The sequence below is a fragment of the Gopherus evgoodei genome, chromosome 7 (genome assembly GCF_007399415.2).
Source record: "Gopherus evgoodei ecotype Sinaloan lineage chromosome 7, rGopEvg1_v1.p, whole genome shotgun sequence".
Classification (NCBI taxonomy): domain Eukaryota; kingdom Metazoa; phylum Chordata; order Testudines; family Testudinidae; genus Gopherus; species Gopherus evgoodei.
In genome coordinates, this window is record NC_044328.1 from 1,309,064 (window position 1) to 1,332,431 (window position 23,368).

A 23,368-nucleotide genomic window follows, 5' to 3' on the forward strand; every position below is an offset into this window, starting at 1 on the left:
CACCCCCATAACCCCTCTGCTAGGCACCCCTGTGACTCCTGCCCCCGCCTGCTGGGCACCCCCATAGCCCCTCTGCTAGGCACCCCGAGACTCCTGCCCCCCGCCTGCCGGGCTCCCCCATAACCCCTCTTTGAGGCACCCCTGGGACTCCTGCCCCCCGCCTGCCAGGCACCCCCATAACCCCTCCGCTAGGCACCCCAGGAACCGCCTCTGCTGAGCACCCCTGGGACCGCCAGAACTCCCACCTCCCTGCTGGAGACCCCACCCCCCCATCTCCCTGCCCTCTGCTCTGTGGGGCCAGGCAGCACTGAGGGGCACTACACGTTTGTGCTGTGCCCAGCGGGTGGCAAACCCCAGGCAGGCAGCCCCCGTCCCAGCCCATTCTCCAGCCTGTGAGTTACAGTGTGTCAGGCAGGTTAACCCAGGTGCCAGGTCCCTCCTGCTCAGTGGCGGGGCCAGGGGGATCTCTAGGGAGGAGTGGGGAATTCAGGCTCCCGCCCTGTGAAGATGCTGCCCGTGGGAGCCAGCTGAGGTCACTCAGTCAGGGTGAACTGCAAACAGAACGGGGCAGACAAACCCCAGAAGCTGGCGGATCTTCCAGTGCTGAGATTTACCAACCAGCACAGAACAGCTCACTGGTTACTCAGAATCCAAACAAAGCAGTTCCGTTCACGTGCCCAGCCTCAGGCCTCCGACCAGACACACCTGTCAGACATGATGATGGTCACTGAAAATCTTCTCTCATCATACAAAAGAAAAGGTTCTTCCACCCCCAAAGGATCAGCCACACACCCAGGTCCAATTACAACTTAGATCTTCCCCCAATACACACTATTAGCCAATTCTTATTAACTAAGCTAAAATTTATTAAAAAAGAAAAGAGAGAGAGAGTTGGTTAAAAGATCAATACACAGACAGACCTGAATTCAATTCTTGAGGTTCAGGTACACAGCAGAGATGAGCTTGTAGTTGCCAAAAGTCCTTTTAGAAATAGTCCAGAGGTTACAGTCCAATGTCCATATTCAGGGTGGCTCCATTCAGCAACTGGGGATCTCAATCCTTATAGCTTTAAGGTTTCCCCCTCTTGAAACCCAAAGCAGATCTGAGATGAAGCAGGATCGTGTCCCAGGGTTTTTATACATTTCCAGCAGCCTCTTGGCCTGAGAGAATCAGCTTAATCTTCACAAGTACTGTTCTTACTCTGCTGTCTCCCAAACATCCTGGCAGTTAGCAGAGGGTAATTTACCCATTAACCAGTTCAGATACAGGTTACCACAACCTTCAAAGAGACACATAGACAAAAGACGGTTACTCACCTTTGTAACTGTTGTTCTTCGAGATGTGTTGCTCATATCCATTCCAGGTAGGTTTGCGCGCGCCGTGTGCACGTTCATCGGAAATCTTTACCCTAGCAACACTCGGTGGGCCGGCAGGTCGCCCCCTGGAGTGGCACCGCCATGGCACCGGATATATACCCCTGCCGGCCCATCCGCCCCTCAGTTCCTTCTTGCCGGCTACTCCGACAGAGGGGAAGGAGGGCGGGTTTGGAATGGATATGAGCAACACATCTCGAAGAACAACAGTTACAAAGGTGAGTAACCATCTTTTCTTCTTCGAGTGCTTGCTCAGATCCATTCCAGTTAGGTGAATCCCAAGCCTTACCTAGGCGGTGGGGTCGGAGTGAGAAGTCGCGGCATGGAGCACTGCCGAGCCAAAGGCCGCATCCTCTCTGGACTCCTGGACCAGGGCGTAGTGGGAAGCGAAGGTGTGGACCGATGACCAGGTCGCTGCCCGACACATCTCTTGGATCGGCACTCGGGCAAGGAAAGCCAGCGATGACGCCTGCGCCCTGGTAGAGTGTGCAGTCACACGGCCCGTAGGGACGTGGGCCAAGTCATAACAGGTCCTGATACAGACGTTACCCACGAGGATAACCTCTGCGAGGAAACAGGAAGGCCCTTGACACGGTCCCCTATCGCCACGAAGAGTTGGGGGGACTTGCGGAACGGTTTGGTCCTCTCCACATAAAACGCTAGTGCCCGACGGACATCCAGCGAGTGGAGTTGTTGCTCCCTTCGGGACGAATGGGGCTTCGGGAAAAAGACGGGAAGGAAGAGCTCCTGGTTAATGTGAAAGGCTGAGACCACCTTAGGGAGAAAGGCAGGGTGCGGTCTCAGCTGCACTTTGTCCTTATGGAAGACCGTATACGGGGGTCTACCATGAGAGCCCGGAGTTCCAACACCTGTCTAGCTGAGGTGATGGCCACTAGAAAGGCGGTCTTCCAGGAGAGGTAGAGCAGGGAGCAAGTCGCTAACGGCTCAAATGGAGGGCCCATGAGCCAAGCCAGAACGAGGTTGAGATCCCATGAAGGGGCAGGGGGACGGACTTGTGGGTAGAGACGTTCCAGCCCCTTCAGGAATCTTGCCACCATAGGGTGGGAGAAGACAGAACGGCCATCTCCTCCCGGATGAAAGGTGGAGATGGCCGCTAGGTGAACCCGAAGGGACGATATCGCCAGACCCTGGACCTTGAGGGACCAGATGTAGTTCAGAATATTGGCGATGGAAACCTCCATAGGGAGAAAACCCTTCTCCGAGCACCAGCAGGAAAAACGCTTCCACGGGGCTGAATACATAGCTCTAGTGGAAGGCTTCCTACTGCCCAGGAGAACCTCCCGAACCGGGGTAGAGCAGCGTAACTCAGAGCTGGTCAGCCACGCAGGAGCTATGCCGTGAGATGCAGAGACCGAAGGTCCGGGTGACAGAGCCAGCCGTGGTCCTGGGTGATCAGATCCAGGTGAAGGGGCAGGGGAACTGGGTTGGTTATTGAGAGGTCCAGCAACATGGGGTACCAATGTTGCCTGGCCCACACCAGGGCTATCAGAATCACGCAAGCCCTGTCCCTGCACACCTTGAGGAGGACCTTGTGGACCAGCGGAAACGGAGGGAATGCATAAAACAAATGGGTCGCCCATGGGATAAGGAAGGCGTCCGCTAATGACCTGGGCTCCCAACCCTGAAAGGAGCAGAATGCCTGGCATTTCCTGTTCTCCCTGGACGCGAAGAGGTCCATCCGGGGACGACCCCACCTCTGGAAGAGTGAGAGGGCGACGTCCAGGCGAAGGGACCACTCGTGTGAGCGGAAGGATCTGCTCATGCAATCCGCCAGTGTGTTTCGTATTCCAGGTAGGTAGGAGGCCGTGAGGTGAATGGCACGGGCTATATAAAATTCCCAGAGCCGCGTCGCCTCCTGACATAGGGGAGAGGATCTGGTGCCGCCCTGCTTGTTGATATAGTACATGGTTGTCGTGTTGTCAGTGAACACCACAACACAGTGACCTTGAAGGTGATGGACGAACGCTTGACAAGCAAGACGGACTGCTCTCAACTCCCGTATGTTGATGTGGAGGTCCAGTTCCTGGGGGGACCACAGGCCCTGAGTCCTCAGGGTTCCACTGTGCGCCCCCTAGTCCAGATCTGAGGCGTCCGTCGTCAGGGATGCCGAGGGTTGGGGCGGATGGAACGGGAGCCCTGCACACACAATGGACTGGTCTAGCCACCACCGGAGGGAGTCCAGTACCCCCTGGGGGATGGTGACAACTGTGTCTAACGAATGTCTGGCCGGCCGGTACTGCGCGATGAGCCAAGATTGAAGAGGCCTCATGCGGAGTCGAGCATACGCTGTCACGAACGTACAGGCCGCCATATGGCCCAGGAGGGTCAGACATGTTATTATGGAGGTCAGGGGGGCCGCCTGCAAGCGCAGAATGATGGCCGATAGCGACTGGAACCTGGGCAGTGGTAGCAAGGCCCTGGCCAAGGTGTAATCCAGAACAGCCCCTATGAACTCTATCCTCTGCGTGGGAAGCAGAGTGGACTTGTCCACGTTGACAATGAGGCCTAGGGCAGCAAAGAGGTTGCTGATCCTGCGGACGTGGTCGCGGACCTGCAGCTCTGATATGCCTCAGACCAACCAGTCATCGAGGTAGGTTGAAGATGTGCGACGACGACTGCCATGCATTTCGTGAATATCCTCAGGGCCGTAGAAAGGCCAAATGGGAGGACCACAAATTGATAATGCTGGCGGTCGACCATGAAGCGAAGGAAACGCCTGTGCTGTGGAAATATGGCGATATGAAAGTAAGCGTCCTGCATGTCGAGGGCGGCCTACCAGTCTCCAAGATCCAGCGATGGGATGATGGTCCCCAGGGATACCACGCGGAACTTCAACTTCACCATATGCTTGTTGAAGCTCTCACAGGTCGAGGATAGGCCTGAGGCCTCCCTTGGCCTTGGGGATCAGAAAGTATTAGGAATAAAACCCCTTGCCCTTCTCGCTCTCTGGAACCTCCTCTATGGCTCCCTTGTCGAGGAGCGTCTGTACCTCCTGACGGAGGAATTGCTCGCGAGAGGGGTCCCTGAAGAGAGACGAGGGTGGGGCGTTGGGGGGGGGGAGCGATGAAAACTGCAGGCGGTAACCGGCCTGTACAGTGCGTAAGACCCAGCGGTCTGATGTTATTCGGGTCCACGCCTGGAGGAAAAACGAAAGACGGTTGGAAAACTGTGGAGAAGGATCCGAAGGGGAAACTGGTACTGCGCCCTCAGGCGCACCTTCAAAGTGAAGGCTTGGGTCCGGGTGGGGCCTTGGAGAAGCCTTGATTCTGCCCCCCTTGGCCACCTGACTGTCTGCGCCTACTGTTCCTGCACCGGCGCCTATTAAGGTCCTGCCGTGGGCGGAACTGGGGATACGGTCGGCGTTGTTGCTGCTGGTTCTGCGGCCGGAAGGGTCTGCGCTGCGTCACAGGCGCATGCATCCCCAAAGAGCGCATGATGACGCGATTGTCTTTAAGGCTCTTTAGCCTGGGGTCTGTCTTGTCTGAAAACTGGCCCTGGCCTTCGAAGGGGAGGTCCTGGATGGTATACTGGAGCTCCAGTGGAAGGCCAGAGACCTGAAGCCAGGATATGCGGCGCATCGTAAGCCCTGAGGCAAGGGTCCGAGCGGCCGAGTCTGCAGCGTCCAGTGAGGCCTGCAGCAAAGTCCTTGCGACCTTCTTGCCCTCGTCAAGAATCATCGCAAATTCTTGACATGCCTCCTGCGGCAACAGCTCTTTAAACTTGTCCACCGCTACCCAGGAGTTAAACGAGTAGCGGCTAAGGAGGGCCTGTTGATTGGAGACCCTGAGCTGTAGCGCCCCCACCGAATAGACTTTACGGCCTAGGAGGTCCATCCGCCTCACCTCCTTAGATTTGGGCACTGGGGCCTCTTGTCCATGGCGCTCCCTCTCGTTCACCGACTGCACCACGAGGGAGCACGGTGTCGGGTGGACGTGCAGGAATTCATAGCCCTTAGAGGGGGCCATGTACTTTCTCTCCACGCCTCGTGCAGTAGGAGGGATGGAGGCCGGTGACTGCCAGATAGTGGTGGCGTTGGCCTGAATGGTCCTAATGAAAGGCAGGGAAACCCTGGTGGGAGCATCCGCAGAGAGGATGCTGACCACCAGATCCTCGATCTCAGCGACCTCCTCCACTTGTAAATTTAAGTTTTGCGCCATGCGCCTGAGGAGGTCCTGATGTGCCCTGAGGTCAAGAGGGGGAGGGCTGGAGGACGAGGTGCCTGCCACTGCCTCGCCAAGGGAAGACGACAAGGAGAACCCTGGCAGCAGAGCATCCACGGGGGGTTCCGTCTGGACCCGGCCCTCTGGCTGCGGAGGGAGCTCTGGATCCTGGTGGCTGGACCTGTCGTTGCCTTCCGGAGAGGGAGGGGGGCGAGACAGCGTCGACTCTGGTGGTCTTCGGTCCGCCGCAGGCCGGGGAGAAGTATGTTGCGGACCCTGGGCTTGATGGTACGCCCAGGGAGTCCAAAACCCCCACTGCTGTGGCCCTTGGTCTTGAGGCGGAGGTCCTGGAAAAGGGCCGCGTGTCTGTCCGGGCCCAGCGTATAAACGCTGTCCACCTGAGAGGAGACCGATGGCTGTCTCGAAGGCCATGGAGGTGCCGAACTCGGCTGATAGGCCTCCCTCAGTCCCGACACCGACGATCCTCTCGGTGCTGAGGATCGGTACCGGGAGCCATATCGGTGCCGGGACCGGTCTGGTACTCGGTGCCGGGATCCGGACCGGGACCTGCCTCCAGCTCGGTGCCGGGATCCGGACCGCGATCTATGTCTGATGCGGTGCCGGGATGGCGCTGGGGACCGGGACCTACCACCAACGCGGTGCCGGGAGGTCGACCGGGATCGGGACCTGCCACCGGCTCGGTGCCGGGAGGTCGACCGAGGAGTTGATCGCCGACGTGAATGGCTCCTAGAGTCCCGGTGCCGGTATGGAGAAGAGCCAGACCGGGACCATACCGATGTCGCCTTGCGCCGCGAGTGCGACCGGTACCACCTAGGAGAGCGGTGCTGGGACTGCGAGCGGCGCTGAGAGCGCGAGCGTCCACGTCGTCGGGGCCTCGAAGGCGATCAATGCCTGGATTCCGGAGACGGCGCTCTCAATGTCGGCTTGCCTCTGGAAATGACCCGCACCGGGAGTACCGGGGGTTGAGGCTGGGATGGCTCAGTCAGAGCTATCAAGTCCCGCGCCGAAGCGAAGGTCTCCGGCGTGGACGGGACTAATGGATCGACCCCAGATCTTAAGGGGGAGCCTGGAGGGGCCGGACTCGACGGACCTTCCGGGCCCGGAGTCGACGGCAACCCTGCAGACGGTGCCGCGGCAGAGATAGGTACCGGGCGCTCCACTCGAGCCTGCTGAGACGATGTCGCAGACGTCGAGGGTCTTTGATCAGATCCCGGTGCCGGGGCGTCTTTCTGGTGCCGGCGCGGTCCGGTGCCGGTGTAGAGGTGGCCGGCTGCATTGACGGTACCGGATTCAGTGCGGCTTCCATAAAGAGAGTCCGCAGTCTTTGATCTCTCTCTTTCTTTGTTCGAAGCTTAAAGGCCTTGCAGATGCGACACTTCTCGGCGATATGCGATTCCCCGAGGCACTTCAGGCACGCGTCATGGGGATCGCTAGTTGGCATCGGCCTCTTGCAGGCCAAGCACTGCTTGAAGCCCGGCGAACCAGGCATGGGCCCGGTGCCGGGCGCCAGGAAGGGCAACGGCCCAACCCGCGAATAAGTTCTATAAACTAAACTACTAATTACTCTACAACTCTAACTGCATTATTAAACTATTTACAACTACAACTATTGACAGTAACGACGGAGAGCTAGGAACGTGGAGGACAGCAAGCTGCACTCCACAGTTCCAACGACCGACACGGCGGTAAGAAGGAACTGAGGAGCGGGCGGGCCGGCAGGGGTATATATCGGGTGCCATGGCGGCGCCACTCTAGGGGGCGACCTGCCGGCCCACTGGAGTTGCTAGGGTAAAAAGTTTCCGGCAAATGTGCACGCGTGGCGCACACACCTAACTGGAATGGATGTGAGCAATCACTCAAAGAATAATACTATTTCACTCAAGTATCTTCCTAAATGTTAATATTCCTTTTTTGATCTTGAATCAAAGCTCTAGCAATAGACAAGACTTGTTTGCTGACATCCCTAGCCCTGAGCAAACACTTCCCCTTCTACCTCTAATAATGCCAACTGCATTTCAAAGCTCTGTTCATTTACAGGTTTCAAAGTGGCAGCCCTGTTAGTCCTTGTGGCACCTTAGAGACTAACATGTTTATTTGGGCATAAGCTTCCATGGGCTACAGCCCACTTCATGGGATGCGTGGAGTGGAACATACAGACGCAGGTATCAGTCCACACCATGTGAAAAGCTGGGAGTTGCTCAGGTGGTCGGGGGGTCAGTGCTAAGGAACCTGGGCTATTCTCAACAGGGGGAAGAATCACTTTTGCCGTGGGAATGAGGGTGGCTCATTTCCGACAGTTGACAAGGTGGAGGAACAGGAGGGGAAATGAGTGGTTAGTTTTAGTCGTGACCCCCGGCTCCTGTACAGATCTCCCAGCCAGGCTCTGGTTTGCCATAGACTCATAGACTCTAGGACAGGAAGGGACCTCGAGAGGTCATCGAGTCCAGTCCCCTGCCCTCATGGCAGGACCAGTTACTGTCTAGACCATCCCTAATAGACATTTATCTAACCTACTCTTAAATATCTCCAGAGATGGAGATTCCACAACTTCCCTAGGCAATCTATTCCAGTGTTTAACTACCATGACAGTTAGGAACTTTTTCCTAATGTCCAACCTAAATCTCCCTTGCTGCAGTTTAAGCCCATTGCTTCTTGTTCTATCCTTGGAGGCTAAGGTGAACAAGTTTTCTCCCTCCTCCTGATGACACCCTTTTAGATACTTTAAAACTGCTATCATGTCCCCTCTCAGTCTTCTCTTTTCCAAACTAAACAAACCCAATTCCTTCAGCCTTCCTTCATAGGTCATGTTCTCAAGACCTTTAATCATTCTTGTTGCTCTTCTCTGGACCCTCTCCAATTTCTCCACATCTTTCTTGAAATGCGGTGCCCAGAACTGGACACAATACTCAAGTTGAGGCCTAACCAGCGCAGAGTAAAGCAGCAGAATGACTTCTCGTGTCTTGTTTAAAACACACCTGTTAATGCATCCCAGAATCACGTTTGCTTTTTTTGAAACAGTATCACACTATTGACTCATATTAAGCTTGTGGTCCACTATGACCCCTAGATCTCTTTCTGCCATACTCCTTCCTAGACAGTCTCTTCCCATTCTGTATGGGGCAGGGCAGTCTGGGACGAGCTCATTAACTCCTTCTGGCCTGTCACCTTCCAATCAGATATTGTATTACACTCCCACCCCCACCCCCTGCTCCTGTCTGCCCCCTCCCACTCAGCAGCTGATTGGCGGCCAGCCCCAGGGCCACCGGAGCAACAGTCCCAGCCAGCCCCATGGGTGCTGAGCTCCCCTTATTTCTTCTTCATGGGTGCTGAGCCCCTGAGCACCCACAGAGTTGGCCCCATTCCCCAGCAAGGCCCCATGGCTATGGAAGGGCACAAGGCCTGGGCAGCCAGAGCGGCAGCGAGCCACTCCAAGCACAGGGCCCCCTCACCCCTGGGCCCCCCACTCAGCTCCCTGCTGTGTGGCCATCTGCTGACCAATGGCCCTGCCCCCCTCCAGTGGAGAGATGCCACAGGCCAGAGCACAAGGGACATGGGCAGAGGCTGTTGGCACAGCAGCTCCTCCACTAGGGACCTGGCTGCTGGCAGGGTGGGGGCACATCTCTGTGCTCTCCAGCAAGGCCCAGGCCGGGCGCACCCAAGGATCCTGCCAACACCCAGCATCACACAGCAACTGTGGTCTGGCCATAGTGCAGCCCGGCTGCCCCAGCACACGGGGCCAAAGCTGACCGGCTAGCACGCAGCCAGGCCTAGCATCCCAGGCAGGCATAGTGGGGGGAAGGGGCAGATGCCTCACACCAGGCCAGGAAACACTGGCTGAGTCCAGGGATGCCACCACGGGGAGGAGATGCTGCCGGACAAGGCCCAAGCCCCAGTGCAGGGGCTACAGGCTCAGGGGGACTGTGGCAGGAGCTGATCCACCCAGCCAAGCCCTGGCTCCATCACACATGCCGTTGGCTCCAAGGAACAAGGCAGGTGGGGGCTGCAGGCCCAGCCTAGAACTCCGCTACTGCTTGGCGCTAGGGCTACGTGCCCCCTGAGATGCTGGCACCATCGGCATCTGCTAGCCTATGCCAGGGCCTTCACAGGTCCCCATGGCACAGACACCCCTACCAGGGACCGGGCCAAGGCCCCACAGCCTGAGCTGCCCCCTTTGTCCCACAGCATCAGCCGCTCTGGGCAGGACTCCAGCAGCACATTCTCCAGGCACCCGGCAGGAGCAGCCTTCCCCAACCCCAGCTCCAGGGGTTACGTTCTGCGCGGAGCTGGGTGCTTTGCTGCATGCCAGCTGCCCCGGGGAGGGAGCGTGGCTCCCGCAGATCACAGGAAGCAGCAAGGTGGGGGCTGGCGAGGTGGGAGGGACACTGGCTGGGCCCGAGATTGGCCTGTGCTGGAGCTAGAGCCAAGCACATGAGCCAGGGCCAAGGGCAGGCCAGGATGGGCGGCAGCAGGGCACAGAACAAGGCTAATTAGTGCCCCCATTTGGGAGGGTGACAGGGTGGGAATTTTTTTTATGTTTTGCAGGAATAGTGTGCGCCTCAGTTTACCCTACATGCTGCATGGGTATCTAGGTGTGGGGACAGACTGTTTGCTCTTTGCAGAGAGCCAGGTGTGACTGACCTGGGGTGTCTGGGGCCTGGGCATGTCACTGGCAGGGGGGCCACTCTACCTTGAGCTCATGACAGGCCCATCAGCCTGGAGCAGGGACCTAGGGCCCAAGGAGCTACCCTGCCCTGAGCCCAGGAGCTGGGACAACACATTCAAACCCAGCTCCTGCCCTGTCTGGGATCCTTCCAGCCGCCCTGAGAGCTGCCCCCTCTTTGGCTCAGGCGAGGGCTCGTGTGGGGAGCCAGGGCTGCACGGGAGCCATGGGGCAGGGCAGCGGCCTGGTGCTGCTGCTGGGATGGGGGTGGGGGAGCAGGGCAGGGCAGGGACCGCAGGATTCAGGTTGGCAGGAGCACCTCTCCTGCAGACCTTGCACAGCCCCCTCCCCCATCCCAGCACCCAGCTCTCGCCCTGCAGCCACAGCCATGGGTGCCAGGGGAAGAGCCACCCCGATGGCACCCGGGTGCTGGTCGCTTCCAGGCCGAGGCAGGCAGGGACCAGTGCCACTCAGCTCTGCACAAGCCCCCATGCTGTGCGAGGAGACGCCAGCCCAGCCTCAACTAAAAACCAGGGGTCCAAGCAACCCCTGGGGCCCAGAAAACACAGACATGGGGGTGCAGAGAATGTGGCATTTTCACCTTTTGTGAGCATAAAAACAGTGCAGCACCCCCTGTATGCGAGCCGGCCGGCTCTGGCTGCGCCACACGCAGGGCCAGGGACACACACACAGCAGGCCAGTGTAACGGCAAAGAAATGCAGAGTCACCTTTATTGGGGGGAGTTCGTCACAGAAAACTAGGACCCCTGGTACTACCAGCACATTCTCAGCAGAGCTCCCCGTTTTGCCCAGAGCAGCAGCATTAGCCACGCTGGAGGGGGGGCCGGCGGCACTGAGCAGGGACTTGCCCCACATGCTGGGACAGGGGGTTTCTCACTGGGGCCACCTCAGCCAGGGCAAGTGGGTCACATCCTTTACCAGCCGGCGCAAGCAAAGCAGAGGGGAAAGCTGCAGTCGGGCACCAGAGGAGCCACGTTCACCACCCCCCAGAACTCACCCTGGTACCAGCTAAAACCAGACGGTAATAAACCCAAACTGGAGAGTTAGACACCGGGCCTAAGCGGTGCACAAAGCGGGGGGGGGGGGGAAGGCTGGACTATATCCCCCGACCCCCATGAGTCCTTAAGGACAGGGGTAGGGGGAATAGGCAGAAGCTATAGAGAGACACTGACAGCTTTCCCGCCCCATGCCCCGTGGGACCCAGCCATGGACACCCTGCCCCTGAGAGCCTTCCTGAGCAGCTCAGGGCAGACAGGGGGGACACACAACCCCCGCTGGCACGGCCACCCCCACTTGGGCTAGGACAAAACAGCAGCAGCAGCTGCCCCAGCCTAGCCCCTCTGCCCCCCCACCAGCTCTCATCTGGCTTCAGCTGTGCCTGGCACATGGGAGTTGGGCCCATAGCCTGCCACACCTCCCAGCCCCCCAGCAGAGAGGAGGGGTGGCCAGCCTCAGGCCCTTGCCAGCCCCACTCCAGGCAGCCAGGAGTTAACATCTCCCCCCCAGCCCCCTGCCCCAGGCCGGCCAGGAGCCCACAGCAGAGCTCCAGGGAACAGAGCAGAGGGGCCCCTGCAGCCACCCAGCGCCAGGGCAGGCGGGGGACTCGTAGACACACGATCCTGGTGCTCTCCTGTCCCGTGCGGCCGGGACAGGCAGCCAGCGACGCGCCCGGCAGGGGCTCCACTCACTTCACGAGAGCCTGGTTACACGACGCACAGACGAACACAGTCTCCCTCTGGGCGTCCGGGGCTGGAAGGAAAGGAGCTGTCAGAGATCCACCCCATTGCTCCCCAGAAACCAGCCCCCCAACCACTATCCTCCACACCGTGCCCCTCAATGAGACCCCTCATCACCACCCCCTAGAGACCCACCTCATCACCATCCAACCCCTCCAGGAAACCTGCCCCCCATCACTCCCCCACCACCCCAAGACCATCCCCATCACCACCCCAAGACCCTCCCCATCATTCCCAGCTGGCAGAGACCTGCCAGCGATCGGCTGCATCATGGCCCCCAGCAGAGCCCCCCGCCCACCACACAAAGGGAGGAGAGCTGGCAATGGCCGCTGCTCGCTCCCGAGTGCTAGAGTTGCCAGGTGTCCGGTTTTGTCGAAAAGGGCCCGTGGCAGCCGACCGGGCCATTAAAAGTCTGGTCAGCGGCACAGCAGGGCTAAGGGAGGCTCCCTGCCGGCCCCGGCTCCGCACAGCTCCCGGAAGCGGCCGGCTTGTCGCTGACTGGGAGCTGCACCCCAGACCCCCTGCCCCAGGTTGGAAACCCATCCTGCACTCCAAACCCCTTGGCCAGAGCCGAAGCCTGCAGCCCCTGCCCCACCTCAACCCCCTGCCCCAGCCCGGAGCCCCCTCCTGCACCCCAAACCTCTCATCCCCAGCCCCACCCCAGAGCCTGCAGCTCCAGCCCGGTGAAAGTGAGTGAGGGTGGGAAGGGGCCTGGAGTGGGGCGGGGCCACGTGGAAGGGGCAGGGCAGGGGTGGGGCCAGGGTGCTCAGCTTTGTGCAGTTAGGAAATTGGTAGCCCTGCTGCTGCCCCCTGCTGGGCGAGGCCAGGGCTGGCGCAGCCGAAAGCCCCCCATAGCGCCCCCTGCTGGGCGAGGCCAGGTCCAGCGTAGCTGAAAGCCCCCCACAGCGCCCCCTGCTGGGCGAGGCCAGGGCTGGCGTAGCCGAAAGCCCCCCCACAGCGCCCCCTGCTGGGCGAGGCCAGGGCCGGCGCAGCCGAAAGCCCCCCACAGCGCCCCCTGCTGGGCGAGGCCAGGGCCGGCGTCGCCGAAAGCCCCCCACAGCGCCCCCTGCTGGGCGAGGCCAGGAGCGAGAGAGGTCACCCCACATGCACCCACTCACCTGTAGCTCCCATGGAGGATTTGGGGACTTTGTAGGAGCAGCAGCGGGAGCAGAAGCTGTTGCCGCAGTTACTGCAGCTCCGCTGGGGAGAGACGCGCAGGTCAGAGTGTGCAACAGCAGAGCCCGGCCCCAGGGGAAGGCAGGGGATTGCCTGGTGAGGGCAGGGCAGGGTTTGCTGGAGATTGTCCCCTGGGGGAACTGTGACCCCAGGACTTGCTGACAGCACCCAGCAGAGGGGAGAAGGGCTACGGAGATCGCCTGGCTCTGGCACGCACTTCGAGTGCCAACCAAGTTCCCACAGGGCTGAGCTGCCTGCCCGCTAACCGCTGACCCTAGGGCAGAGCCGCGGCAGGCAGGGCGATGCTCCCCTTGGCAAGTGCACTCTGGGCTGGCCCAGCGGGCACAGTCTGGCACAGTGCGGGGCAGGCTGCAGGGGAGACGGGGGGGCGTCCCAATGAGGACTGAGCCAGGGACAGAGCCAGCGGCGCAGCAGAGACACACAGTCCAGCATGGAGGTTAACCCCCTGTCCCAAGTGGCAGCCAGACACTGTCTACACCAGGGTCTAGGTCAGTAGGGGGGTGAATTTCACATGCAGCTGGGGCCGTCTAATTCCCCAGCGTAGACCTGTCCTTTGCGCTGTCTGGGGTGCAGCTGAACCCCGGGTGTGTGAGGACAAGCAGCTGGAGCGGGGCTCTCAGCCAGCTGGACGGGGCTGAGGGAATGGCTGGCTAGCCAAGTGCAGGCTCTGCAGCTCATGGGGGGTTTTGGTGCCAGGGTATGGCTGGGATCTCCCCTCTGACACGAAATGTGCCTCAGCCCAGACCATGCGGGGTCAGGCAAGGGGCAGTCAGGCAGGGAATGGCGGCTGGGTCCTGCAGCGGGACACTCAAGGGGTGGTGGGTGCCTGTTGCTGACTGTCCAGAGAGTGAGGCCTGCGACCAGCGCTGGTAGGTTCAAGGACCCGCCCCATGCAGGATCAGCCCAGGAGGCACCACGCAGCAGCCAGGGGACACTGACCATGGCACAGGACACGTGGGGCCCCAGCCAGCCCCACTACGCCCCAGCTGAGCCAGCCAGGCCAGGGCCCAGAGACCCGCTGCTACCGGCCCAGCAGAGCTGGCAAGATGGGAGCGGGTGGGAAACAGGCAGAACTCACCCTCTTCTTGAGCACGGAGAAGGTGGCTGCACAGCCGGTGCAGCTCCCTAGAGGAGACGGAGTGAGGGGTCAGCTGGGCACTGCCTGCAGCAGGCAGGGACATGCAGGCTCAGCCTGGCTCCCATCCCTACACCCCAGGGACCGTGGCGATACCCCTGCCTGGCACGAGGCCAGGCAGCCTCAGCGCAGAGACCAGCTTCTCTCCCCCGGGGCTGCTTGGCGCTCCTGGGACTGCCCCAGCTCTGTGAGCAGCAGCTGCTCGCGTCCTGAGCTCCCAAGGCCACGTGCCTGTCGCTGCTGCCCGGGAGAGCAGGGACCCAGCTCGGAGCCCCGGGTCCAGCCCAGCGGGAGCCCTGGCTCAGGGGATTTCCGGGGGCTCCAGCCAGCAAGGCTGTGCAGCGGGCACCAAGCATCCCCCGGCAGGCTGGGCTGTGAGCCCCCGTTACCCATGGGGGAGCCCCGCACTGCCCACAGCATGGCTCAGGGCTGGACCAACCTGGAACCCGGACAGCCCGTCCCCAGCTCCACCAGGCAGCGGCAGCCCGGCCCCCCCCCCAGCCCAGCACCGGATGGACAGGCGGGGTGGGGGGGTGCCCCAGCAGGCTGGGGTTCAGCAGCCTGCCTCCCCCCCCGCCCCAAGCGTTCAGCAGCCGGGCCACCCCCAGCCCAGCACTGGATGGACACAGGCAGAGGAGGGGGTGCCCCAGCAGGCTGGCGTTCAGCAGCCTGGCCCCCCGAGCCCTACCAAAGTTGTTGCTGGGGTAGTGCCTGCGCAGGCGCTCCGTCAGCCGCGACACCTTGTTGCGGATCACCTCGTTCTTGCTCATGATGCTGCTGTCCGGGAGGCCGATGTCAAACTCCGCGGAGCACTGGGAGACGTCATCATCCTCCTGTCGGAGAGCCCAGCTCAGCCAGGGGCTGCTCCCTGGGGACCCGACTGGGCACAGAGCTCTGCTCTGGCCGAGCCACCCGGGGGCCAAGCGGCAGGAGCTGGTGGGGGGCGCTCGGCCTGGTGCCACTCTAAGGACAAGGGCCCAGCTCTGCCCAGGGCCTGTGCCTCCCCCAGCCCCGCCACTGCGCCAGCCCCACCTGGTACTCACCATGGCCAGCGCCTGGGTCTCCTTCTCCTGCAGCGAGGAGAAAAGAGAGGAGAGGCAGTAGCGATGGAACAGACGGCAGCAGGGCCCTCACCGTGTCCCCCCGGGGCAGCCCTGGTCCCCCAGCTTCTCCCCGAGGCAGAGACGGCAGCACGAGGCTCTGCCTGCCTGGCACATGGGCAGCACACGCCAGGGCATGGGGAAGGGCCGGAGGCAGGTCCCCCACAGAGCCCCTCTCATTCTAAGGGGGAAGTGGGATTCCCTGTCCAGCTCCCGCACACCAGTGCCCTCCAGCAACCGCCAAGAGAGTAGACAGCTCGACGAGATACCCACATCCAGCCAGGTGTGTGGGGAGCCCCCCATCCCGCCTCCCAGTGGGTACGCACCTCGATAGCATCTTTAAACTCCTCGTCGGGCTCCGCCTCCTCTGCCTCCTCCACGCTGCCGGGTGTGAGGTCCTGCCAGGATACAGGCCCTGGTCACTACGGCCCCGCCCGCGCAGGCACAGAGCGACACAGGGCAGCCAGGGCCACGGGCAGGGACCAGGCTCTGGTTGGGGGCCGGGAAGCACGAGCTGCCACACGAGTCAGCAGCCTCCAGCCCAGCCGGCTCACCTCGGTGCTGGGGGGCGTGGGAGTCAGATCCACCAGGGTGCCACCACCCTCCTCTCCTGCTGCATAGAGTTCCGCTGGCTCCGGGGCACTGGCGACAGGCTTGGGGCCAAGGCGCTGCTCTACCGTAGCCTTGAGCTCCAGCAGCACTGGGGAGAGAGGGGTTGTGTGGCGGACACACCTTGAGCACAGCAGCCTCCCCCCCCCCACGCCCCCGGGGCCCAGAGCTCCCACCCCATGGGCAGCCCCCATCACTACCCCCCATAGGGCCCTGCCCAGCCATGGCCCAGGCACTAGCTGCAGTTCCCATGGTGCCATGGGGCAGCCACGTACCCAGCACCTGCAACACAGGGCAGGGGCCACTGCCCCTCTGAGACGCAGTAGGGAGCAGGGTGGACTGATGGGGAATGTCGTCTGGTTTTACAGGCACTGTCTGCATGGGGGATGGGAGAGCAGGGGGTGAATTTAGGTGAGGGACGGTACCTGAGCCAGGAAGGGGGGGTGAGGCCAGGTGACACCTTTGCTGGGAAACTGGAAAAAGGCTGGGCGGGCGGAGGCTGGGTGAGATGGCTGGAGGGGGTTTCAGTTTTGCGCTGGCTGGGGAAGAGCAGGGAGCCCCCAAGTCTGGGGTCTAAGCTCCCTGCCCCCGAGAGGGACCTGGCTGAGGGGTCCTGGTTGTACCTACAAGCCCTGCTTGGGCCTGTGTCCTGTCGTCTAATAAACCTTCTGTGTTACGGGCTGGCTGAGAGTCCTGGTGAATCGCAGGAATTTGGGGTGCAGAGCCTGGACATCCCCTCGCTCCGTGACACCCTTGCACTGCACAGCAGCTGGCTGGGACAGCAGAGTCCCCTCCCGACCTGCCGTTCCGCATGCAGGCAGCCCTCCCCGCCCAGAGTCATGGCTAGCACTCCCTCCCGCCCCCAGCTCCCCGACTCAGGGCAGGTGACCCAGGGAGGTGCTCGGTCTCTCTGGGCCACGGATCCAGCCGGTATCGGGGCAGCCCAGGGGCTGATTCTGCGGTGAGGGGCCAAGTGAGTCCCTAGCTCCGCAGAGGGGACAGGACGGCAACTCAAGAGCTGGCGGTCTGAACCCAGGGCCAGCCACTGCCCTCTCACCGGCCTAGTTGGGTGCCAGGCTGACGCGTCACCCCCTGAAGGAGCAGCAGCTACTGCCAGAGCCAGGATCCTTGGACCAGGGGGCAGCAGGGGACAGTCTGGCACAGCAGAGGGCACAGGGGACCCCAGAGCAGAGGGACGGGGGACAGGAAGCAGGGATGAACCTGGCAGCTCTAGCTACGGGGAGAGGCAGACCAGGGCAAACCTGCATGGGCCCAGCTGGGAGGGGAGCAGCTGGGGGGGCTCCAGCTGGCATTCGTCCCCTGACAGCTAGTCAGACCCACTGCTGCCCCCAGAGCCCGTGGGTGCCCGTGGGGGGGCTCACCTCGGTAGAACTCGGCGTTCCCCAGGAAGAGGGTGCTGTTAAGCAGGGCGAGGACCCAGCAGAGGGGCAGCAGGTACAGGACACAGAAAGAGCCCAGCAGCGCCCCATAGAACCTGGGCAAGGAGGGTGCAGGGCTCAGAATAGCAGGAGTGCCTTGGCCACGCACCCAGCATACGCAGCCCCCATCCTGCACCTCCCGCCACATGTACACAGCCCCTCAGCACCTACCCCACCGTGCCACGCCCTAAGTGTATGTGCCTCCCCCATGCCACCCCCTCGGTGTCCCCAGGCCATGTACCCCCCCTCGTACAGGCTGTCACACCCATCCCCCTACAGCTGCACGCCCAGAGTCCACACCCCGCCCCCACTGAAACACAGTGCCAAGCTCGGCATCTCCCTTCCTCCCAGGCACAGGGCACCAGGTGCCCAGCTCACTGGCTGGGTTTGCAAGCTCACCGGGGGTCCCCAGCCAGGCCCTGCAGCAGAGAGGGCCAGAGGAGAAAGCCCCTGGGCCCATGGGGGCAGGGACGGGGAGCTGGCATGCCCGGGGGGAAGGGGCAGACTCACTGGGATGACAGGGCCGGGGACTCCCAGCGCAGCACGCGGTACGCCCCCTCGCAGGCACAGCACAGCCAGCTCAGGAAGCCCTCCAGCTGGATCAGGCTGGGGAAGAAATGGGACCGTCAGGGGGTGCCCACCCCAGGCATGTACCCAGCCCCCCAGGGCCTGTCTGGCGGGGACCCCAGTCCCTAGTGGGCAGTTATGGAATAGCCCGTCCCTGCCCACACTCCACAGGCCTGAGCCCTGGCAGGGAGGGGGTCTCACCCCCAAGCTGGAGTCCCCATGTCCGGGAGGGAGCCCCCAAGAGCCCAGCCCGGTCGCGCCCCGTCCCCTAGGGCCTTGGCAGCTGGACGGGTCCCAGCACTTACAATCTCTTCACCTCAGCGACGGCTTCGTGCCGCGCCAGCCGCACCTGTTGCACGTCCTCGCGCCGCACGCTGTGGTACCTCTGGCGCACCAGTTCCGGTGCCAGCCGGTGGGTCCGGCATGTCTCCTGCAGGTAGCCCAGCAGGGCAGGCAGCAGGACCAGCAGGGCAAATAGCGAGAACCAGGCAGCTGGAAGAACCAGGTCACGTCAGGTCACCCAGCCCGGAGCAAAACCAGCGCCACCCCTGGCCATGCTCAGGGGTATGGGCCAGTTCCAGCTCCGCGCTAGCGGGCCCTTGCCTCTGCCACGCCCATCTGCCCCAGCTGCCCAACCGCTCTCCATCCCCCATCCCGCCAGCCTGCTCCCCATCCCCCACCAGCTCCCCAATCCCCATCCCGCCAGCCTGCTCCCCAACCCCCACCCACTCCCCATCCCCCGTCCCGCCAGCCTGCCACCACATCCCCCCCGCCTGCCACCATATCCCCCGCCCCACCTGCCTGCTCCCCATCCCCCACCCACTCCCCATCCCCCATCCCGCCAGCCTGCCATCACATCCCCCCTGCCTGCCACCATGTCCCCCGCCCCACCTGCCTGCTCCCCATCCCCCACCCACTCCCCATACCCTGTCCCGCCAGCCTGCCATCACATCCCCCCTGCCTGCCACCATGTCCCCCGCCCCACCTGCCTGCTCCCCATCCCCCACCCACTCCCCATCCCCCGTCCCGCCAGCCTGCCATCACATCCCCCCTGCCTGCCACCATGTCCCCGGCCCCACCTGCCTGCTCCCCATCCCCCAGCCGCTCCCCATACCCCATCCCGCCAGCCTGCCACCATATCCCCCCTGCCTGCCTGCTCCCCATCCCCCACCCTCTCCCCATACCCCATCTCGCCAGCCTGCCACCATGTCCCCCGCCCTATCTGCCCACTCCCCATCCCGCCAGCCTGCTCCCCATCCCCCACCCGCTCTCCATCCCCCGTCCCGCCAGCCTGCCACCACGTCCCCCCACCTGCCACGTCCCCCCGCCCCACCTGCCTGCTCCCCATCCCCCACCCGCTCTCCATCCCCCATCCCACCAGCCTGCCACCACGTCCCCCCGCCTGCCACGTCCCCCCGCCCCACCTGCCTGCTCCCCATCCCCCACCCGCTCTCCATCCCCCATCCCACCAGCCTGCCACCACGTCCCCCCGCCTGCCACGTCCCCCCACCCCACCTGCCTGCTCCCCATCCCCCACCCGCTCCCCATCCCCCATCCTGCCAGCCTGCCACCACATCCCCCATCCTGCCAGCCTGCCACCACATCCCCCCCACCTGCCTGCTCGCCATCCCCCATCCGCCAGTCACCTCGGGCTCTGGGCCCCTGCCCCCCCAGTCCCCAGCAGCCCCTCACCTTCAGTCAGGGTGAGCAGAAGGAAGTTGAGGCCCAGGCAGGTGAGCAGCGAGCACAGGGGCATCTCCCACCTGCAGGGCAGAGCTCAGGTTAGTGGCTGTGAACCCTGCTGGGTCCCCCCACCCCCGCGGGCGAGCCTGGCACCTACCTTAGCAGGAAGCGGATCCCCTCCCAGGCATCCTGCAGCGGCTCCAGGTACAGCTCCAGCCGCTTGGAGGACAGGACCAGACTGAAGAGGTCGAAGGCCGGGGGCTTGGGGGGGGCAGGTGATTCCATCTGGGCGTCCGGCAGGCTCGGGCCCCCCTCCAGTCCCTGCCCCGCAGCCTCTCGCTCCGTCACCTGCATGCTGCACACAGGAGTCAGACCCTTCCTGCCGGCCCCACGGCCGGGGGGCACCGCTGCCCTGCGGGGGGGGGCGCTCAGGGGCCGAGGGGGGGCACCGCTGCCCTGTGGGGTGGGGGGGGCGCTCAGGGGCCAGGGGGAGGCGCTGCCCTGCGGGGCGGGGGGGGGGCGCTCAGGGGCCGAGGCGCTGCCCTGTGGGGTGGCGGGGGCGCTCAGGGGCCGAGGCGCTGCCCTGCGGGTGGGGGGCGCTCAGGGGCCGGGGCGGGGGAGACGCTGCCCTGCGGGGCGGGGGGGGGCACCGCTCAGGGGTCGGGGGGCTCTGGGGCAGGACGGGTCCCCCACCGGCCCCCCACGGGAGGAGCCCCCTCCAGAGGAGGCCGTGGCAGCCAGCTCGCCCCACCGGGCTGAGGGGCAGAGGGGCCCGGGCTCCTGGCAGCCCCTTCCCGTGAGCCCCCCCGCCATGGCCGAGCCCCGCGCCCGAGCGGGCGCTGCTCCGCGGGCTGGAGACGAGAGCAGGTGCCGGCGCCCTCCGCGCCTCGGGGGCCCAGGGTCCCACATCGCGTCACCCCCGCCATGGGACAACCCCCCGGCACCCAACATGCCAGAGCCCTGCCGGTGCCCCTCACTCCCGACCCGCAGCCCCCCCCTGCCCCCCCCGCTCTGCCGGTGCCCCTCACTCCCGACCCGCAGCCCCCCCTGCCCCCCCGCTCTGCCGGTGCCCCTCACTCCCGACCCGCAGCCCCCGCCGGCCCGGTCCGGCCCCCCCCGCTCTGCCGGTGCCCCTCACTCCCGACCCGCAGCCCCCGCCGGCCCGGTCCGGCCCCCCCCGCTCTGCCGGTGCCCCTCACTCCCGACCCGCAGCCCCCGCCGGCCCGGCCCGGCCCCCCCCGCTCTGCCGGTGCCCCTCACTCCCGACCCGCAGCCCCCGCCAGCCCGACCCGGCCCCCCCAGCCCTGCCGGTGCCCCTCACTCCCGACCCGCAGCCCCCGCCCCCCCCCAGCCCTGCCGGTGCCCCTCACTCCCGCCCCGCAGCCCCCCGCCCTGCCGGTGCCCCTCACTCCCGCCCCGCAGCCCCTGCCCCCCCCCCCGCCCTGCCGGTGCCCCTCACTCCCGCCCCGCAGCCCCTGCCCCCCCCCGCCCTGCCGGTGCCCCTCACTCCCGCCCCGCAGCCCCCCCGCCCTGCCGGTGCCCCTCACTCCCGACCCGCAGCCCCTGCCCCCCCCGCCCTGCCAGTGCCCCTCACTCCCGACCCGCAGCCCCCCCTGCCCCCCCCGCTCTGCCGGTGCCCCTCACTCCCGACCCGCAGCCCCTGCCCCCCCCAGCCCTGCCGGTGCCCCTCACTCCCGACCCGCAGCCCCTGCCAGCCCGGCCCTGGGCCCCCGCCCGCTCTGCCGGTGCCCCTCACTCCCGCCCCGCAGCCCCCGCCAGCCCAGCCCTGCCGGTGCCCCTCACTCCCGACCCGCAGCCCCCCCAGCCCGGCCCTGGGCTCCCGGACGCGGGGGGGGGGGCTCCCACCTGGCTCAGCCCCCCTGCCGGGCCCACAGCGTCCGCTTCCGGGCCGGGGCCCGCACTGGCTGCGCCGCTTCCTCCGCACGTGATCCCAGGACTGGCCCATTTCCCGCGACAGCCAATCGGGAGTGCGGGGGCGGGTCTTGGCAGGAGGCCCCGCCCATGGCTGCGGCGCTGAAGGCCCCGGCCGGACCCTAGCGCCCGGCCCCGCCCCCAAATGCCCAGCCAGGCCCCGCCTCTATTAACTGGCCCCGCCCCCTATCCGGCCCCGCCCCCACCGTCCGGTCCCAGCCCGGCCCCCCCCCCCCCGAGCGGCCAGGCCCCGCCCACTGCCCAGTCAGGCCCCGCCCCCAGCCCCCCACACCCAGCTGGGTTGTGGGGCCGGCTTGGGGGCACCCACAGCTCAGGGTCAGGATGCTGGGAGGGCATGAGGCCCTGGCAGGGTGGTAGACGGGCCCTGGCTCCGTGCTGCTCCCAGGGACCAAGCAGCATCCGGCGGGATGCCCAGGCCGTGTCTGCGGGAGATGGGGCTGCTCCGCAGACGTGTGAGGTCATCGCTGGGAGCCCCTGACGCTGGCTTGGGGGCAGGACATGGGACCCCTTGCTGAGCCCTCTGCTGCCCTTACCCATGGCGCTGCCCGTCAGCAGCTGCGCCAGGAGCTGCACAGGCCATTCATGCCAGTTACAGCCCAGCGACTGGCGCCTCTGCAGCTCCCCACCTCGAGGGGAGCTCAGGGGCTGGGGCCATTACGCCCTTGGATCCTGGAGCCTTTGAAGGGAGGCGAAAGGCCAGGATACCCATGGCACCATTCTCTGAATGCTTAGGGTGACCACACGTCCCGTTTTGGCCGGGACAATCCCTCTTTTAGGCCCTGTCCCAGCCATCCCGACTCTTTTGACAAACTGGGCATTTGTCCCATTTGTTCTTGCCAACTGATGATCGGTTGGCAAGAACAAATGGGACAAATGCCCAGTTTTGCTAAAAAAGTGGGTTGGGACCCCGAGCGGGGCGCAGAGGAACATGCAGGGGACATGAGTGACAATGGCAGCCCAGCGTTGCGGGGGCCGCCTCAGGCAGCTCCATGAGTGGGCAGGCAGAGTTGGGGCTCGAACCACCAGGCGGGGGAGGAGGCCACAGTGGGGAGTGGGATTGTGGGCAGTTGGAAGGGGGCTCAGCCCAGCCCTGAGTGATGGGGGGTCCTCAGGCTGGTCCACCGTTCCAGGTGCCTGTGGGGAAGGGGGCTAGGGCTGGCCCCCCAAAGGGAGGGGCCCTCAGGCAGGCCCAGAGATCTCTCATTTTCCCTTTGTCCAGTTCCACATGTAGGGCGAGCCAGCCAGGCAGAGCTGCAGGGTCTCAGTGGGGGGATCAGATGATGGTTTGGGGAGGAGGGATTTAGGTTTATTAGGAATAGGGAAACCTTTTGGGAAAAGACGACCCTATGCAGGAAGAACGGGCTCCACCAAAACCAAAACAGTCAGATTGCTGGCATGTAAAAATGAAAAGGTCATAGAGCAGTTTTTAAACTAAGGCCTGGGGAAAGCCAACAGGCATGGAGGAGCGCACAGTCCGGAAAGAGACATCCCTTAGGAGAGATCTAATCATGGGGATTCTCTATATCCCAGTGAAGAGAGGATGTAAGTTGATAAAGTCAAGGTAGAAAGAGTCCTGTTCAATTACCTCACATGCAGGCAGATAACTAAGTGGTGACAAATTATTTATTATAATTATTTAATTATTATATAATAGCAAATTATTATGTTGTTGTGATGGAGCGGAAATTTTCTGT

General features: G+C 63.6%; 1 protein-coding gene across 7 annotated transcripts; it reads right to left on the minus strand.

Annotated features, from left to right (window-relative positions):
- Positions 1–1,086: 1,086 nt before the first annotated feature.
- On the minus strand, positions 1,087–21,688 carry ZFYVE27 (zinc finger FYVE-type containing 27). Of its 7 annotated transcripts, XM_030569814.1 has the most exons (14): positions 21,588–21,688; positions 19,879–20,076; positions 19,731–19,801; positions 18,344–18,530; positions 17,982–18,077; positions 17,415–17,527; positions 15,978–16,123; positions 15,750–15,821; positions 15,367–15,393; positions 15,012–15,156; positions 14,267–14,313; positions 13,110–13,191; positions 11,944–12,004; positions 1,089–1,279 (listed from the first exon to the last, which is right to left on the minus strand). In XM_030569814.1, the coding sequence occupies exons 2-14, from the start codon at positions 20,073–20,075 to the stop codon at positions 1,270–1,272; spliced, it is 1,254 nt and encodes a 417-aa protein (XP_030425674.1). In that variant the 5' UTR covers position 20,076; positions 21,588–21,688; the 3' UTR covers positions 1,089–1,269. The 7 variants fall into 7 exon arrangements, with proteins under 7 accessions (XP_030425678.1, XP_030425680.1, XP_030425674.1 ...); XM_030569818.1 differs by lacking the exon at positions 17,982–18,077 and having other exon boundaries at positions 1,087–1,279; XM_030569820.1 differs by lacking the exon at positions 15,012–15,156 and having other exon boundaries at positions 1,088–1,279.
- Between the last annotated feature and the right edge of the window lie 1,680 nt (positions 21,689–23,368).

Coding starts and splice junctions, on each gene's coding strand:
- ZFYVE27 (XM_030569814.1), bottom strand. CDS start 20,075: ATGCAGGTGACGGAGCGAGAGGCTGCGGGGCAGGGACTGGAGGGGGGC. Junction 18,531..19,730: donor TCTGCTCACCCTGACTGAAG/GTGAGGGGCTGC, acceptor TGGTTCTTCCAG/CTGCCTGGTTCTCGCTATTT. Junction 15,157..15,366: donor AGACCCAGGCGCTGGCCATG/GTGAGTACCAGG, acceptor GCTCTCCGACAG/GAGGATGATGACGTCTCCCA.